We start from the raw sequence: 19,339 nt of genomic DNA, 5'->3' as shown, positions 1-19,339 counted from the left end.
ACGTCGTAGTCTTCCCAGCACCATTGATTCCCAACAACCCAAATACTTGTCCCGAATCAGCAGCAAAGGAAACTCCTTTCACTGCATGCACAGCTCTCGAGGGGTCAGCTACTAGGGAGCCTCTCGGGAGGTAACTAAACATAATTTCGTCATGCGCGGTAATTTTCTAAGGTAGAGTAGAACCACTTAACGTAAGAAAATACGCCAACCCTTTTTTGTGGAGTTTCACCCGTGATATGGAGAAACAGTAGCAAAGGACGCAATGGAGTTTCACGACCCGTTTTACGTGAAGTGGCGTAATACTCGGCGAAAAACGCGATATTCGCGGTGATATTCAGTAGTCGTGAAACGTGTTATCCATATCACAGTCGTGAAAATCCAATGAATAACGCGTAAAACTGATAATGTGTTCGAGTGGGGTAAATTGTCCCGCATAATTCGCAGAGTATTTTCTATTCACTCCGCGTTTTTCACATATAGTATTACTCCACTTCACGTAAAACGCGTAAAACTACATAATGCAAAAAACGCACGCACAGTAGTTCATAGAAAAAATCAACTCCCAGAATTATTTGTCGAACTTAACCAATGTTGGAATATATGTTCTCTTTCCTCAGCTGAGCTCGAGAGTTTCCTCACCAACAATAGCAGTTTATATACGAATTCGCATAAAAGTGTACATAAACCAACAATCGAGTTTCACGACCGTGATATGAAAAAAACTAGTGAAAAACATATTTCCCGACTACTGCATATCACCGCGAATATCGCCTTTTTCACCCAGTTTTACGCCATTTCACGTAAAACGGGTGGTGAAACTCCAATAAAATTAAGAAATTTCGTAATCATCACCAACACATGTGCATATTCCACCCCCTAACGTAACACGAGTAAAACTCCTATTTTCACACAAGCATACGCATTAGATTTTTATCAAAAATCCTCAAAGGAAATACCAGAGTTAAATGTTTACCATTTCCTGACATTATCAACTGCCAGAATTTGTTTTTGTTTTTCCAATTTCGCAACTCGCTCTTTCTCTACCACAACATCCTCATCTTCTGCCGCTAGCTGATCTTCGGGTATCGGACTAATACGAAAATTCATAGATGCCTAATTTTTTCCATCACGAGCATTATAATTTCCAATTTTCGTAATTTCTACCTTTTTTCGTAATTCTTTTTATTCCTAGTTTTTTCTCATAATTTTAATTCCAAGTTTTTCTCTTAATTTTTAATTTCTGTTTTTTCATATTTTTTAGTTTTTCCCATAATTTCTATTTTTTTCATAATTTTTAGTTCATTTCATATTTTTTTAGTTTCTGGCTTTTTATGATTCATAATTTCTTTTTTCCTCATTTCTGTTTTTCCTATAAACTCTAATTGCTACCTCAAGTTCATAATATATTTCGAATTTTCTCTTCTCGTGAATTTTCGGTTTTTCTCCAAATTTTCTCCCAAAAGCATCATAATTTCCTTCTCCCCAACAACAGCCGCAACTTACCATCGTTTTTCCAATTTCATCCTATACGATAACCACTTGCCACTCGTGCCAAGATGATCCAACCATATGCATAATAAGAGGTATGCCATACCGGCAAACGCGAGATACACCAAGTCATCAGCGACTCCACCATAACACTGATTTCGAGTGCCCAGAGTTTTGTTCGTACATGTACCTGTCAAGAAATTTGACGGAAATTACGGTGTTGAAATATATGTTTAATTTCCTGAGCTGAGCGTAAGAGTTTCCTCACTAATTATAGAAATTCCGCTAGTAGAAGTGAACAGAAACCAATAAGAATTTCCAAAAATTTCCTCAGAATTTTCATACTGTCACCGACACATGTAGTTGGTCACTAAATCCTACTAATACATATGATGTCAATAAACTCTACTCATACATATACTGTCACTAAATTCTACTAATACTGTCACCAAACTCTACTCATACATATACTGTCACTAAATTCTACTAATACTGTCACCAAACTCTACTCATACATATATACTGTCACTAAATTCTACTTATACATATATTGTCACTAAATTCAGTTAATATTGTCACTAAATTCTACTAATCTTGTCACTAAATTCCACTAATACTCACCAAAAATCTCCGACCCCCATGGATCAACTCCAAGAAAGGATACATAAATTGCCATACGATAAAAACCAAAGCCCAACGCGAATGGTGGTATAAAACGGAATATCCACATCAGTACGTTGCCAGCAACCTGAATCAAAAAATCAACGGAGTTTCACCAAGGTGATACGAAAAAAGCACTAGTGAAAAATATATTTCACGACTACTGCGCATATCACTTGCCACTTCACTTTCCAATAAAAATAACAAAAATTGTAGGAATAACACTGTTGGACAAATATATGATCTTTCCCTCAGGCTGAGGGCCTCAGCTGAGCTCAGAAGTTTCCTTAGTAATCATAGCAGTTTATGCACGAATTCGGGTAAAAGTGTACATAAACCAACAGCAGTTTACTCCAGAATTTTCCCAGTATTTCCAACACATGTAGTTGGTGATTATGTGCATATTTTTTCGTATATTGGAGTTTCACCCATTTTACGTGAAGTGGCGTAAAACTCGGTGAAAAACGTAAAATATATTTTTCACTAGTGTTTTTCATATCACGGTCGTGAAACTCCATTAAACCATATATGTTGGTAACAATATGAAAATTCCGTACAAAGTAAACGCATATTCCTCCAACACTACTACAGAAAAAGTAGATTCGCATCACACATAATATCCCTCCTTGCCTCACCAAGCAGTCTTCGCAGAATTCCTCAGGAATCGTCTGTAGCACCGAAACCACAATAACCACGATCGTTCCAACAGCAATGTTCAGCACTATCGTCACCGTTTGCGCGGAGAATTGCGTCTTATACAAAAATGATATCAAATATGCGTACCTGAAATATTGTAATTTCAGCTGTGGTATGGAAAAAAACATATTTCACGCGAATATACGCTCTCACTTCACTTAGTAAAACGGGTGGTGAAACTCCACTGAAAAGATCCCCAGTTCTATTTCACAGCTTACGTTGAGGCTGACGGGGCGAACAACAACAGTAGCATAATCGTTGGAGCGATTTTATCCGAATCTGTGAATGCTTCCATATCAAACGCATACAGCACTGCTATTGCAACAGCAACTGTGAAGAGGTTAAAAGCCGTATCGAAAATGAAGTGAGCTATCCAGTAGGCCGTGGTAGAGCATCTGAGTGAAAATCAATGGAGTTTCACGACCGTGATATAAAAAACAGCAGTGAAAAACATATTTCACCGCGAATATCGCCTTTTTCACCGAGTATTATGCCACTTCACGTAAAACGGATCGTGGATCTCCAATAAATCGAATCACGCACGTGTTGGTGACAACATGAAAATGTGGAGAAAACTTGGAATTTTTTCGTTGGTTTCTATACACTTCTACCCGAATTTGTATATAAACTCCCATAATTAGCTTTGGAAACTCCTGAGCTCAGGTGAGGAAAGCAGGCGTATATTTCAACATCGGGCGTAGATGAGCAAGGGAATTAATATTCGCTTTCCTCAACAACTACAGAAATTCACAAACGGGGTTTAACACGTGTACAGAAACCACTCAGAAATGTCCTCGAGAAAATTCCCACATTTTTCATGTTTTTTCATATTTTTCCAGATAGGGATAAAAACGCTCGACAAGCAAACGATTGTAATATGAAAAACACCGGTGAAAAACCTATTTCACATTTCACTTCGCGAAAAACGCATGTGAGTAGTGAATAACGCGTAAAACATATCACTGAGATCACCAAGTATTTTCGATACACTTCTTCACATAAAGTAGTAATCCAATTCACGTAAATCGGATGAAGCTCCAATGAGTTACCCTGATATAGCCAACTGTGCTTTCACATCCTTCTCCTTTTCCATCACTATATAGCTGCATATTCCCGCTGGAATAAACGCAAACGCCCAAATGACCGCCTGAAAAAACAACAAAATATCGTTTTAAGACCCCTACTACAGTGTGAACCAAACCGTTATTTTCAGCGCCTTTAATTTCTGGAAAGTTTGTGTTGATGACAGTATCAAATTTCCGAGTTGAAATTCTTGTTGATTTCTGAATATTTCTACCCAAACTCCTGAGCTCAGCTGAGGAAAGTAAACATATATTCCTAATGTGACAACAACACCAACAAATACAAAGCATTTAGATCGCTCTCAACAAACGAGTTAATTTTTTCACTGCGCCACAAAATTCGCCCTTACAATAGTTGATAAAATTCCAGACACCACTACTGCTATGTTCTGCTCGAACAAAGTCTGTGGCATCGGATGGTTCACGACGGTGACCTGAGATAAGGCGAATTGTGAGCAACAGTGTGGGGGGGGGGGGGGGGGGGAACATGCACACGGTCAACTACGTGTGTTGGTCATAACATGAAAACTCTGAGAAAATTTTGGGAAATTCCTGTTGGTTTTTGTGCACTTCTACCTGAACTCGTAGAAATGATAATAACTTCCCAAAATTTCCTCATATTATCATCGATGCATGTGGTTGACCATGTGCATATTTTCCCACACTGCACAATAGTAAACTCGAGGGCGAATGTTCAAAGTCCAATGTAAGGTGAGGCACACATGGTCAACTACATGTGTCGGGTATAATATGAAAATTCTGAGGGGATTTTTGGGAAATTCTTGTTGGTTTCTTAACAATTCTATTCTAACTCGTATATAAACTACTGAAATTAATGAGGAAATTTCAGAAATTTTTTTCGTTTTTCCAACACTTCTATTCACACTCGTGTATAAAACTACTGAAATTCGTGAGGAAATTTCAGAAAATTTTAAGAAATTTTTTCGTTTTTCCAACACTTTTATTCTAACTCGTATATAAACTACTGAAATTAGTGAGGAAATTTCACAAAATTTTAAGATTTTTTTTCGTTTTTCCAACACTTTTATTCTAAGTCGTATATAAACTCCCGAGCTCAGCAGCGTAAATCAAATATATATTCCTCCAATATCAAATGCCTCTCCTGGGATTCGATCCCGCGACCTCCCTACTTTAATATCAACTCCGTGTGCCGCGAACCACGCATTCACATATGCATTCAGCGCTATCGCCGAGGACGCTGTCGCTGTGAGGTTGTGCCACAGAACAGTTCGTGCGAGCGGATCTCCCACTTCACGTTGCAAGTCTGTGGCGTTGTCCAAATGCGAAAATGCGATATACGAGGAGGCCTGAGAAAAACAGGATAATGCTCATATTGGTGTTCACATATGCAGAATGAATATTGGAGTTTCACATGAAAAAAACTAGCGAAAAAGTCTATTTCACGACTACTGCATATCACCGCGAATATCGCCTTTTCCACAAAGTATTACGCTACTTCACGTAAAACGGGTAGAACTCCAGAATAAAAACTTCATCCCAGACAGTGTCACTAAATTATCACAACGTCACTACAGACCCCCTACCACACCTCGTAATCATTCCGTGTTTCTCGCAAGTGTGACTGCATAGCCAGCAGAGAACTACTCTGATCGAGTGGAGTCACCACCGTCCTCAACGTGTCACAGTAATCATCAGCTTCAGCACAATATGGGGACCAAAACGGGCCTGCTAACAACAGTACTGGTGTTTCGCGACCGTGATACGAAAAACACCAGAAAATAAATATTTCACGACTACTATATATCACCGCGTTTCCACAGAGTATTACGCCACCACTTCACTTAGTTAAACGGGTTGTGAAACTCCAATGATCAGCTTGATCGATATAAGTGGAGTTTTACCCATGATATAGAAAACAAAAGTCAAGGAACGCATACAAGCAATGAATAACGCGTAAAACGGATGATGTGCATAAGTCACATATAACTCGCTAAGTATTTTCTATTCACTCCATATCGCGTTTTTCGCACATAGTATTCCTCCACTTCGCCTAAAACGCGTAAAACTCCAACGTAAATTACCGAAATTCGAATCGCCCCCTGCGTGAATAACGTGCCATGGACGAGGCGCGTTTGATTTCTGCAAGGGCTTGTTAAGATCGGCACTTCTTATCACCATTGGTGGGGCCACCTGATGTAAGGACAAAGTCAGAGTGAAATAATGTCACATCTTTTTCGCGTTAATTTTTGATCATTCGCCCACTTTTTTGGAAAAAAACCCATTTTTTCTGCATCTTTTCAACCTATGAATATATTCTTATCCATCAAATCCGTGTACAGCTGATATACAATTACGTGCGCTACATCTGCTGTTGTCAATGCCTAGTGATCTCTCGAGATCTCGAAGTCTTTCACTTCTTAGTAATAGAATAGCTATGTGGTTTTTGAGCTGTGGCACATAGTTTTCCCCTATATCGGTGTACTTGATACGAGACCAATACTATCTAGGTTATACTTGCGTTATCTCAATACCCTTGTGCGATGTTGCGCACAGCGCGCATCGAATAATCGCATCTTATAACGGTGACTTGCCCGAAACGGTGCAGACGAGGCTCGAGCAGAGCCGAATCAGATAGAGAAAAACTTTCCCAATTCAATCGACTTCTGATGATCTGTGTAGATGCATGGCTGCTATTGATCCATCAAAAGCGGAAGACATTGATCACACCGCACTTGCGTTATCTCAATACCCTTGGTTGGAATAGATCAACAACTGTTACACTTACTCGTTCACTAGCGCCCTGTTTGACAAGAGCCAACGCGCCGGCCAGGAGGATAAGCGGTAGTAGTAGTTGGCACATGAACATCTTCTTGTCGCGTAGACCGAATCGTACCCTGATAGAGCCAGCGATGAGTTGTACATCACAATATATAAATACAATGGAGTTTCACCCGTGACATGAAGGGCACTAGTGAAAAATATATTTGATAAACCACCGCGAATATCGGGAATTTCACATCGAGGAATACGCCACTTCACGTAAAACGGGTGAAACTCCACCATAACACGATCTCCTTACCTCCGCTGTATCAATGCCTTTGTTTGTTCCCCCATAGTCGCCGGTTCGAGTATCAACTCTCCGTCGTCGTCGGCGTCTTCCGGGATATCTATAATGGTCTCCGGGATTCTACCACCTTCGTCCTCTGCCGGTTGTAGAGGATCGTGCTTCGTTGAGTCTACCGGAACTACGGCTCTGAGAGATTGATTCCTGAGGGACTCAGAGCATGGCTTCTGGCAAGTCGAAAATCAATGAAAAAATTCCGATGCCGGGACTCGAACCCGGGTCGTCTGGGTGAAAGCCAGATATCCTAACCAGCTAGACTACATCGGACGATGAAAATAAAGCCACATACCCGACCCAGTATCTCACCGTGAATTTGCTATAACACTTTCCGATCGTTCCTCCGCACTCGGGTCCGCAACTCTCAGAAACACTTCTTCCAAATTCGTCACCGACACTCCATATGTGATCAACTGAAGTGAACTGTGAGCCTACCATCAAAGTCAGAGACCGGCTCGAATCGGCGGCGGCCCAACTCGGGCTTACCAGGCCTTTCAATGTGTCACTTCTGCCAGCTATCTCAGCGTCGAGATCGTCCATGAGCGCCGGAAAGTCCTTAGCTGCAGCAAACGGCACTTGCACTAGTAGCTCCAGACCAGCAGATGAGAGGACCTTGACCTACCGAGACGCACGTCATGGCAGTGTGGGGAAATATGCACATGCCCAACTACATGTGTTGGTGAAGACAACCGAAAATTCAGAGGGAATTTTCACAGAATTCCAGTTCACTTCTACCCGAATTCAAATCTAAACTCCAATATGATACGTGATGACACTTATAAACCCCGTTGAGAATAGCAGAGGTATTGCCAGCCGTAGAAGCTCACGCCGCAGGCGTATGTCTTGAAAACTTGTAATTACCAAAGCGCCTCCAGTTTTACACTATAACTGTGCTCTTGTATTAATAACAGGTTACTCGTGCGAATGAAAACACCACAACTTCGAAGGTTTACATTTCCTAGCAACCACTTTGAACCATATATATTCTAATAAAAATTCCCAAGTCCCCCAGCTACCCTAACCTTACCTGTCCAACTAGGCTCCTATCGCCTATACGCTCCTTAAGAAACTTCACCACCGACTCATCTCCCTCGTGAATCTCCTTTTTCTTCACAAAACTCAATACATAACCACAACCATAACACTTCTTCAGAAAACTCGACGATCCCAAACACTTCAATTCCCCACTGCCCATTATAGCAATTCTATCACCCAATACGTCAGCTTCGTCCATGTAGTGCGTAGTAAGGCAAATGATTCTGCCCGGCCTTCTCGCTTTCAAAAGCTCCCAAGTAGTTCGACGAGCATACGGGTCCATTCCCGAAGTGGGCTCATCCAGTATCACCAATTTAGGATCACCAACAAATGCGATCGCCACCGATAATTTTCTCTGCATGCCTCCGCTGAGGCTATCAGATCGGAAGTCCCTTCTCCCCCCTAAGCCGACTTCCAGCAACAGATGATCACAAGAATCTCGGAAAGCCTTCGAGCTCCTATTGAAGCCCCGGATACCACCAAAGCACTCCAAGTGCTCCATCGCTGTCAACTCTGGCCACAGCGCATTATGCTGAGGACACACCCCTGTGATGCATCTTATTGCTGCCATATCCTTGGGAATCTCCAAACCATACACGCTCACTCTGCCAGATGTCGGCGATAGAAAACCAGTGATCGCGCCCATCGTAGTCGTTTTACCCGCGCCGTTGTGGCCCAATAGTGCGAAAATTTCGCCCTCATACATGGACATTGTCACGCCGTTCACAGCAGTTATGGTTTCACCAGAAGTGCCTTTGAACTTTTTACAAAGTTTGGCGATTTCCACACACTTCCCTGCTTTCCTGAGCGCCTCCTTATACGCATCCACCTCCTCACGAGGAATCGATCGCCCATTATTTTCATCACCATCATCATCATCAGAAAGCATCTCGCGTTTATCACCACCAAAGCACTCCAGCCAATAGGACTTCTGGAACAGAAAATAATAAGGCCGACGGAAGCCAATTTGGTAAGGATTTGTTTGGTCCACGTAATAGTATAAAATCCACCACAATACCGACGCCAGAAAATTCATAGCAACCGACTGAGCGTAAGAATAGTTGCGATAATCAACAGTAGTATTATCAGAGCTCAGGCCGCCGTAGGTCTCCTCGAGAAAACCTATAACATTGAGCCCTTCGCGAAAACCGACAATCGGTATAAATGACATAAAATTTTTAGTAGACGCGGACGCATACTCTGGCACCGAGATGAACAAGCCCGCGAGGTACACGAAAAAGCCAATGACAGCTCCAACTCGCTCACGAGTAAAAATCGCGGACATCAAAAATGCGAATGACATACTCGAGAGACCAAAGGAAAAGTTGAGCATGAATATGAGGAACCAAGAAGAGTTCTTGTATGTGCCGATTTTCATCACCAGAGAGATCGCCAAGCATATAACCAACCACGTGACGATCTGTGTGATCAACCACGACACGTAATAGGATACATCCAGCAGCCCCATCATTCGCATAATTTCCCGAAGTCGCATTTCTTTCTCTCGTATAAGCCTGGAGATCTGCACACTGACCGATGCAGAGAAAGCAAAAACTACCAACCACGTGAGATCGCTTACCAAATCGATACCATCGGAAGACCAATACGGCTCCACTGGAAAAGGCACCGACAAAACTTGTTTAAAAACCGTCTTTTCCTCATTGTTAATATCAGCACCAGGAATCTCAATAGTCTCAGTAACAGCTTCGTGTCGCGAAGCAATAAAGCGTTGTACCAACAACTGTATCGCGAGAAACCCATTCCTAATATAAAAATGTCGCGCAGAATCATCACCAACGTGACGCTCAATTCCCCTAGGGTCATCCTCGAGTGTCGCACGTGTTATCCATCTACTGATTCGTCCAATAGTTGCATTTACTCTGATCTTAAACTCGGGCTTTTCATCACGAAGCACATCATTCTCAAGAACAACCGCGCCACACAGGCGGTCCCAGGCCAGAGGATCACTGCCGCGCTCCTCACCAGAAGTAGTCTCAACTGACGAGCCGTAATTTTCATCCTCGATATACTTCTTCAATGCATCCTCATCACTGAATATTCTGAATATTGTTCGAGTTTCCCACGAACCGCACTGCGCCCAATTCGTAAGGAATATCTCCCTCGCGTCGCTGTCGCCATACCCTCCCTGAACGAACCCAGGCACATACTCATCTCCAAGTTGCCAGTGATAAGTAAAGTTATGACCAGTAGCACTGATGACTTCATTTTCAAGTTTTTCATATTCGCCTTCGAAATAATTCTTCAATTCATTCGCGAGTTCATTTTGTCTGTCACCTTTAGCCACTATTGCTAGACTCTTACACCAACAAGACTGACCAGAATCAGCCATCGGTTGCCTCCTGAAAATTCCCCAGTACCGCGTGTCATCGACAAAATCAACATCAAAATCTTGTGCTCTCGGGTAGCCGTTTGAACTCACCGGATCAGCCTCAACTACTTCCTTGCGTTCAAAGTCCAAACCGAGTAAACCAGGCAGTTGGAAGATCAGCCAGGCGAGTATTATCGGTAGTAGTATTTCACAACAACTACACTTCCAACTTCGCACTTTAAGAATTGCGTTTTTTCTCAGGAGTTCGCCAACCTGGCGGTGAACCATGCGTTTAGGGGTGTTCAGTCTCGACTCAGTAGCGTCAATCTGAACTTCTGAGGCCGCCGACTGAGTCATTTTGCCTTCCATAAAAAGCTTAACCGAACCACCTTTTCCTTATTAATAACACAATCCAAAACTAATGTTATAATGTTCGAAGTAAGAGACGGTTCCCACGCAACTCGCTGTCGCCTATTTTCGGGCGAGCGCTACATTAAAACGCGTTCTCGGAATGTTCTGTTATTACGTTGTGTAGGTAATATAATTGTGTTTTGGTTTGTACCACTGTTAACCTAAGGGGCCATCGGAGTAAGAGCGTCTATTTTGTGTAGCGTGATCGATATATCCTCATGCTCTGTACGCAAGTACACAGTTTTAATTCCCTCCATCGGCTACTACTGTGCTACTAGTACAAGAACGCTAATACGAACTAAAGATGTTCTTGTTGATAACATATTAACTATAGTGAATGCTGGATGTAGTAGATAGAAGGGTCCACCCGCGATTGAAAAAAGGATCTCTGACAAAACACGTAAATCATTACAATGCGCCGTGTATGCCTATGTGTATAGCGCACGTCGTGAAACGGCTGATGGTTGGACATGGCCACTATTGATTAAATTAAGATTTCACCCTTCTCCCAACTTGAGTTCAATTATGCTTCCTGAAGACGAGACAAACGATCTATCAACAACATGTGCGTTGTTCGGAATCCTCCGAGCTCCTCAGCGACTGACATTGGCAATAAACTCAGAGCCTTTAGATGAGGTTGTTATATTTACAGCAAGAACGATAGGAAAAAGGGGACAAGTTTTGTGGTACCTACAAAGAATGGCTAAAAGGACAACGAGATCACAAAGTCAATAAAACAACAACACATATACAACTGGCGCGATCTGACATCTCTAACACTGTGAAGCAGAACTATATTGCTAAAGTAGATGAGCAAGGTCCCGATGTACAAACACCGGCCCAGCTGTAATATACACAACCACTATTTCACTAATTTCCCGCCGGAAAATACGAGTAAAATTTTCCTCCAAATTGACCTACTAGAACTCGAGCGCACAACTCATCCTGTAAATGATACGCAGTGTTGTTTCTAATGATATTTAGTGACAGAAGGAAAATCGAGGTATGCAAGTGTGTATTGCCATCAACACGGGGAATATTAAATCGAATATACACCTTTTCACCAGCCGAGGAACATAGCCCATGCATACCCCACAGTGCTTATGATGACTAAAATCAACAACGCCACAGCAAAACCTGACAGCAAGCTGTTTAACAACCGGAAGGTCCCCGGATCGATCCCGGCATACCTGACTTTACAAAGTCTCTTGACTGTAGTATTGGGGTAGTTGGCGCTCCAGGCAGCGACAGATTGACCACTCCTGCGGCGTTTGCATTAGGGAACGAGCTGAAAGACGAAAATATGAAAACCTGAAAATGGTCAACTACATGTGTTGTAAAAAATTCCAAGGAAATTTCTATGGGTTTCTGCACACTTCTACCCGAATTCATACATAAACCTCCACAACAAACTTTGTGTGTGAAATCCTGAGCTCAGCTGATGAAACTAACAGTGGCATCCACACTCACAAAACATCGAATTGAACTAATCACATAGACACCTCACCTCACAGGCAGACCCATCGCTGCTGACGTCATAAACGCACACCCAACCGTAAACAAGCGTGGATGTCCAACAACAGCGCCAACCTAAGGTAATGCAAATCTCGCTCGCCCCAAAAATAATAATCACCACCACTTACCTTAGCAACAACAGGCAAGGCCACAATGGCACACACTGTCGAGGAGAGGAAGTTGGCGACCAAACCCGTGCAGAGGAAGAAGCAAACCGCGCTCGCCCAGACACTTGATCCTTCCAAAGACTTTGATATTTCATCAGCTATAATACGCAAAAGGCCCGAACTCTCCACTGCGTTGCCGAGAGCTACACCTCCACCAAGTAGCGTCAGGACGGACCACTGAAATGGGAACTATTTAACACCAAACTTAATACAGGTTATATTTCTAATTTCAATACACGGTATTGAACTAGCATTATAAACAGTAAAAATCCACGCAACGACTATGCCGCACCCCGGAGGCTCGTCAGTGAACTATATAATGATCTCTTGAATAGTCGTCAGAATCAAATACCAAAAACCGAGTACATTTCCTATATTTCCGACATGCGATATTGAACTAGCATTATATATAGCAAAAATCCAGGCGATGACTATGCCGGACCGCGAGGGCTCGTCAGTGAACTATATAATGATCTCGTGAATAGTCGTCAAAATCAAATGAATCAACTGAGTACATTCCAATATGTGATATTGAGCTCGCATTGTACACAGAAAAAATCCAGGCAATGCTGAACCTCAGAGTCAGGCTACATATCGTTAATCAGCCAGATGATAGTGTTTCAAATGCTTCTACTACTAGGTATACGTATCATAATCGGATTATATTAATATCTTATATGTACTAACACACTCACATACAACTCAATGCACACCATATAACACTTCGTTGTGCTCGAGAGGCAACGATTCCTCCACGAAATGTATGAATTTTGAGACACTTTCCTTACGTGTTAAATCCAATGCCTACTGACTAACATAACATAATTATATGAATATCTTCATTAGTAACATATAATAGAAATCTATGCTCCTCATCTCAGACATACTAGCACTATAAGGAGACATATACTGGCAAAGAATCGATTGCATCCCAAGCTCACCTGCATGCCATGCCAATCTTCCGTCGTTAAAATGCCCAGACTATGTAGAGCTACGACAGCCATCAGCCCGACCATTCCCATACTTCCAAATACACCGTCAAGTCCCACTATATCGAATATCATCCACAAAAACACGGTTATTGCTACTATACCTGATAGCGAACACCTAAAGAGCGGGGCGAGTTAACCCAATATCAGCTTACCAAGGATAATCCAATCGGTGGAATTTAATGGCGCGTGACGCAACTCCACATCTGAACAGCTTCCAGACTCTCCATACACACCTGGATACGGTCATCAAGACCTTCAAATTCATGAGCATTCACAATGATTATATATTACTGTTATAAAGTGATAACGTATGATAACATGATAAAAGCTATCGATATGGATATATAATATGAAGGGATACTGATATACTAGGTCTTCATAACGGAGGGGCGGCGCTCGCTCGGTCCCCGTTTGCTGATATGATCAATGAACTTGACGTATGTCCCCGGTTCGATTCTCGAGTTAGACATTCCCCATCAAAAAAGTTTTCGTGCATATCTCGCCGAGCTGTTCGAGAAATTGAGTTTTCCGATTTTTTGCACAAACCTCGGCATATAGAGGAGTCATTTGATCTATCTGGTGGCCTCCTACGCCTCGTAGTTAACCCAGAATAGTTCTGCACGCACGCACAACGCGAAAGTGCCTGTTGTCGCGGTATATGCTTTGTCGCTCCATATTACATGGAATACCCTATACTTCAATATAACTATACCAGCAATTAACGATATTTAATATTCCTACATCGCAAATTACGGTTCCAGAAATTACTCAAAAAAATTTACATTTTACGAATATAATCAATTCCGACACTGACAATCAGTTTGCTGAACACTCAAGTGCTACTGGGAAGATCATTACCCTCACTAGAATTTCGTCGCCTCTCAGTCATCTCCACCATTTTCGCATCGCTCCGCCTTCCGTTATACATAAATTTCAACACCACGAAAACTGACGCAGCTGCGATTGCGCAAACAGGGAGAGCGAAAATGATCCATTGCATAAACGACAGATCAGAGCCGCCATTCGAACCTGAAAATTGCGGTTATCCGCCCGATAAATTACCAGCGAATATTACGCAGAGCCACGAGAGCAATAACGTTCTGAGGGGAGGCGATCGGCGTGATCATGCCACCGACGTTGCCTAAGTAAGAAGTGGTGGATTTCGGCTATGAATATAAATAGCAAACAAGAAACTATAATATACGCATTTCGTTATTCACAGAGTGCATTCCGAGAACTGACGAGAGTGAGTAGACTATAACGATATGATGCAACTTGTAGGAGCTCTAGGATCATTCCTAATCTACTAAAAACACAGAAGTTCACATACGAGATATGGATTTTTCCCAAGTTGACGCGAATATCGCCAAAAAGTCGACTAAGATTTGGACGAGTTCGAATGTTACCTAACATTTCTAACCCGAGCGAAGCCCAAGTCAAGACCCTCGAAAACTCCATGAAAAAACTCTAAAACTCCCTCTGAAACTTTACTAGATCCTCTGGTAAATAATCCGAAAAATGCCCCCACCGAGAATCGAACTTGCGAGTACCCATTAGTACAACCAAATGCCACTCCCAATATAGCTCTCTTCGATTCAGAATCCGTCAACTCTCTTGCTACGGGCGCTACCACCGCTGTTAATAAAACTGCTGCTGCCACATTCGATAGTGCTCCCGAGACTAACAGTCCCAATAGCAATATAACCTACCAAACAGAATTCAATCCAAAAAAAGGCGGAGCGAAGCAAGGCAGATTTCAACACTATTACAATGGCAAGACGATCACCACCAGTCGACACTCTCGAAAGCAATCTGGTCGCGAGCCTTTCCGTTATATGAAACCTAAATAAAAATGTTACATCAAAACCATGATATCGTCATTACTTCTCCAATGCCTGACCCATAGCGAAGCCGGAAATGAATAGAAATATAACCGGGTCGAAGAAAGCTGCAGACACCAGTATTGCAGCGGCGGACGGGGGTAAAGCTTCGGCTAAAATTATGAGGAGCCAATACTGGGGGCGACGAAAATTAACATTCTATCGTCCAACAGCTGTGCGCTGCAGCGTCCTATCGGCTATGGTTAACAGAAAGCAGTGGTGACACTCTGATAAGTGTTATAAGTTAATGGAGTTTCATCCGTGATGTGAAAAACACTAGTGAAAAACACATTTCACATTTCACTTCGCGTAAAACGGGTGAAACTGCAATATTGAGAGGATCTACCGGAAGAGTCAACGGGTGATCAACGCTATAGATAACGATCATTTAATATAGTTAAGTCTGATGTAAGTCAGCAGCTACTCATGAATTCAGGCGCTCTGTCCAATCCACTCGAATACAGGGGGGAATATATGCTCGATCTCCTCAGCTGAGCTGAATTCTAGGATATTTTATATTCATATTTTCGTATTTCATATCGGCACCAACACGCCTAGTTGGCCATATGCGTATTTTCACACTCTGAACAAATACCAAGCAAGTTGAATCTATCCCTAATAAAGAGCCCCAAAGTAGACACGACTCTACCAAATTCCTTTTTTTAATAATCATCTCGCCTCACATTCTCCGATTTCACTCCCAACAATCCTGGCAGGAACCAACGCCATTGACGATGGATCTGGAACCCGCATGACGCGAGAAATAACCTGAGAAAGGTCCATGAGAGCACACACAGCGATGGACTGCCAAGCAGCGACACGTCACACGGTGGAACTCGATATTCGCATACCAACCAGGAGCGACCAGACCTCCCAATACTACAATAAGCAGCCCCAAATGAAGGGAAGTGACATACGGCGGCCAGGGCTCGAGAACCCACCAGATGGCCGCAGCGACCAAGATCCCCAGACATCGCTGGGCGGCAGCGTCAGCAGAGGGGAAACCAAGGGGAAGTAGCTGAAATAAACATCAATATGAATCAATCAATTCCCAGTGTATACAAAAGAGAGCTGTCCATAAGTTGATCTCGAAAGGCGTATAATTTCTATTACCGCAGCGATGCTTCCCGCAACTAGCCCAATCCCAGCCGAGATGAACTGTCGGTTAGATGGCCAGGAAAATCTTGACGAGTAAGGGCTGAAAAAATTCAAATATATCTGAACGATCAATCCTTCAAACAAGGCGAGGTCGACTACAACATAGAATATTGAATTAATTTGGGGGAATAAAATTGGTCCGAATTGTGGTATCTTAGGTGACGGAAAGAAAGATACGAAACAGGTCCGGTCGTGACCATTTTCGGCTTGGAATTTTCGGGGCAGATATGCCAGAGGCTGCGGATCTCACCATGGCAGTCCAGAAGATTCTGATGACATTCATAATCTCTATCATGATACATATAAGTCACTTATAATCATCAACAATGCGAATATTGGTCGCACATACTCATTAATGATGTGCATACCTATAGTATATAAGAGTATATGCAGGTGCTATCACAAAAAGGTCCTAGAAAATGTGTTCATACAGTATGTCGGCATATCAATCTAACAATGGATTTATGGAAAAGTTAGTGGCATAAAAAACATGCCTTTAGAACAGCCTGGATAAACACTGTCTTTAAAAACGACATTGGTGAAAAAGTCTCATGCCGTGTCTGATATACAACGACACCTTTCAATGAACCTCATTATACCACGTAGTACCTCCTCGCTTTAGAAACCTCCCGATCTTCTTCCTCTTCCATTATCGTATCCCCCATGATTCTATTAATCTTCCGCGTGCGTGTCACGTCTCGCTTACCATCATCTTCACTTGACGACGAGGAGGACGACGAGGACGACTCACCAATGTGTATAGAGCCGGAGACAGGTCGATAGCCTTTAGACCTGACGGCCATTATTAAAGTGATTAACTCTAACTGACAGGTAACTAACAAGAACTTTTTGATCCCCCCCCCGATTAAAACTGCTTCATACATCTTGTTATCTCGACCGCTGGAGGGGGCATCACACACCGCATTTCCAGTTGGTTCAAAAAATACACTTACCCTAGTTTCTCAAACTTATACCGTTCTGATGTGAGAATGGAGTTAGTGGAAGAGGCCTCATATTATTTGGGGGCTCAAGAAGACCATGAAGGCTGCACCACCGGGCCCACGTGGAAAGTCACCATCAAGTTGGACTGTCTCCCAATCCATCTCGGATTTGGTCCCCCAACGTTGAATTTGATGAGAATGCGGTTCCCCTGCCAATTCATTGTCTCCCAAGAACGGTACACGATAGACTCTCCCGGGTTAAAAAGTACATATAACACAAATACTATCTGGTATAGGATCATATAATATATGTGCCATATATTAACTAGCAGCTCGCGTCGCTTCGCTACGGGGAATCTAGCTCCTACGGAGGGGGAGGTTGTAGTGCATTTCCTGCACGGTTCTTGCACTTGGTTTGTTATGAAAGTAAAGCGTGGACTCCACAATGTAAAGTAATAATTGCAGGTCTCGTTAAGTGCAAGAAAACGTGATGAAATTACGCACGATGTAGGTTTAGGAATGCATTGAGTATGCGGAGATAGGAATTTGTGGAAGAAAGCTTAAAATGTGAGATTTTGACGCACGATTATAGCCGAGTAGCAAAAATGTATTATTAATGATTTCCTTTATCCAGTAGAGGAGTCGTTTCTACTATAAGATATCAATTATGACAAGTGTGAACACAGTGCAGTCCCCTCAGTGGACTAATTCATCACGTTGTTATAGCATCTAGGGTCCCTATCACAACCCCAGACCCACAACTGCACTCTTCCACTTCTTCCCTTTCTCATAAGTCAAGTTTCCCCATAAAACTGAGGAGTCTTCCACACCCTGAAAAAAATGTGGAGAAATGTCTCCTGTGGGATTCGAACCCCGACGGGTTGTAGGCCTCATCAAAGTGTCGCAGGTTATTATTACAAGGCTTCATCTGAACGCAACGAGCAGCCGCGAGAAAATAAACTTACAATCAACATCGGATGTAACTCGGTGTTCTATACGTAGGGCGCCCACCGCCGACTTGGTCTCAGGACAGATGGTCCGGGTGCCACACGCAAGCTTTAAGATGATGCTGGCCAATCAGAATAGTGTTTATGCATCGCTCGATTACGCTTCTCACTCAGTCTATAGATGTGCTGCCGACCCCCAAGATGTGATTGTGATGCGGCGTAGTTGGTCAACCTGACTCTACATTCTTTGCAATGCATCGCACCAGAATAGTCTCGAACATCCAAGCACTGATCAAGGTCGGTAGGACCTACGAAAAAGTTGAAGACTACCACTTAGAGAAGTGATTTCTCACGCCTAGGCATTGGCGGCCTCCAGCGCCGATGATCGATATCATGCGTATGTGCCCAAGCCTCATAGGCTGAGCCTGCTATATGTGCATCACAGACATGGCACTGCCAACCAGTCGGAAATTGGACTATGTCGTTGATAGCGATGAGGAACCTCTCATGATCTGTGATGATGATGCTGCTGCCGCTGTTGTCTTCGTGCGCTAGCTGCGATCGACGAGGCGAAGTCGGGACGGTATCAGGAATGTGGAAGTTCGAGTTACCACCCCAATCTCCCATGGCCGTCAAATACTGATCCATCCATACTCAATGCGCATTAAACTCGGCACCGAATATCAGAAAGAGTCGCAAAGAAAGAGCCTAGGCGTGATCGGAACATAAGACTTCTCAAACACCACAAGAGTAAGAAGAAACGAATGAATTGGGAATACCCAGGAGGACATTTTACAGTATAATATTCATATCGAGCCATGAGCATGAGAAACCTACTACAGCGTTCGCCTTCTGAGAACGTCTCTGTACTGAGACTCCTCTCGCGTGTGTGTGACTGCTTGGGTCGACTGCATTAAACGCAACAGATCTGTCCA

General features: G+C 42.8%; 3 protein-coding genes and 1 non-coding gene across 4 annotated transcripts in view; all 4 read right to left on the bottom strand.

Annotated features, from left to right (window-relative positions):
* Pmar_PMAR022362 (Nod factor export ATP-binding protein I, putative) overlaps positions 1–6,086 on the bottom strand; it is a gene marked incomplete at both ends in the record, with an annotated part of 9,800 nt that extends 3,714 nt beyond the window's left edge. Inside the window, 11 exons of the mRNA XM_002785568.1 lie at positions 3–134; positions 974–1,090; positions 1,504–1,678; positions 2,110–2,236; positions 2,784–2,931; positions 3,063–3,239; positions 3,894–3,991; positions 4,277–4,360; positions 5,078–5,254; positions 5,497–5,633; positions 5,990–6,086. Coding sequence (XP_002785614.1) covers positions 3–134; positions 974–1,090; positions 1,504–1,678; positions 2,110–2,236; positions 2,784–2,931; positions 3,063–3,239; positions 3,894–3,991; positions 4,277–4,360; positions 5,078–5,254; positions 5,497–5,633; positions 5,990–6,086 — 1,469 coding nt within the window. The remainder of the gene's footprint in view (positions 1–2; positions 135–973; positions 1,091–1,503; positions 1,679–2,109; positions 2,237–2,783; positions 2,932–3,062; positions 3,240–3,893; positions 3,992–4,276; positions 4,361–5,077; positions 5,255–5,496; positions 5,634–5,989) is intronic.
* Positions 6,087–6,693: 607 nt separating this feature from the next.
* Pmar_PMAR022361 (hypothetical protein) lies at positions 6,694–7,176 on the bottom strand (the record flags this gene model as incomplete). Its single annotated transcript, XM_002785567.1, has 2 exons — positions 6,694–6,802; positions 6,988–7,176. Coding segments are annotated over 2 exons (298 nt in total), but the record flags the coding sequence as incomplete, so codon positions are not given.
* A 50-nt stretch (positions 7,177–7,226) lies between these two features.
* Positions 7,227–7,299, bottom strand: Pmar_PMAR022360. The gene has a single exon. It is a non-coding gene; the product is annotated as a tRNA-Glu (tRNA).
* A 4,098-nt stretch (positions 7,300–11,397) lies between these two features.
* Pmar_PMAR022358 (Membrane protein, putative) lies at positions 11,398–17,319 on the bottom strand (the record flags this gene model as incomplete). Its single annotated transcript, XM_002785566.1, has 15 exons — positions 11,398–11,494; positions 11,869–11,914; positions 11,995–12,092; positions 12,312–12,394; positions 12,448–12,663; positions 13,428–13,579; positions 14,337–14,507; positions 14,554–14,619; positions 15,039–15,183; positions 15,248–15,320; positions 15,363–15,471; positions 16,042–16,126; positions 16,242–16,376; positions 16,472–16,556; positions 17,126–17,319. The coding sequence occupies 15 exons, from the start codon at positions 17,317–17,319 to the stop codon at positions 11,398–11,400; spliced, it is 1,755 nt and encodes a 584-aa protein (XP_002785612.1).
* Between the last annotated feature and the right edge of the window lie 2,020 nt (positions 17,320–19,339).

This window comes from Perkinsus marinus, assembly GCF_000006405.1.
Source record: "Perkinsus marinus ATCC 50983 genomic scaffold scf_1104296932410, whole genome shotgun sequence".
Classification (NCBI taxonomy): Eukaryota; Perkinsozoa; order Perkinsida; family Perkinsidae; genus Perkinsus; species Perkinsus marinus.
The sequence above is the reverse complement of the archived record's forward strand: the minus strand, read 5'-3'. Positions and strand labels throughout refer to the sequence as shown.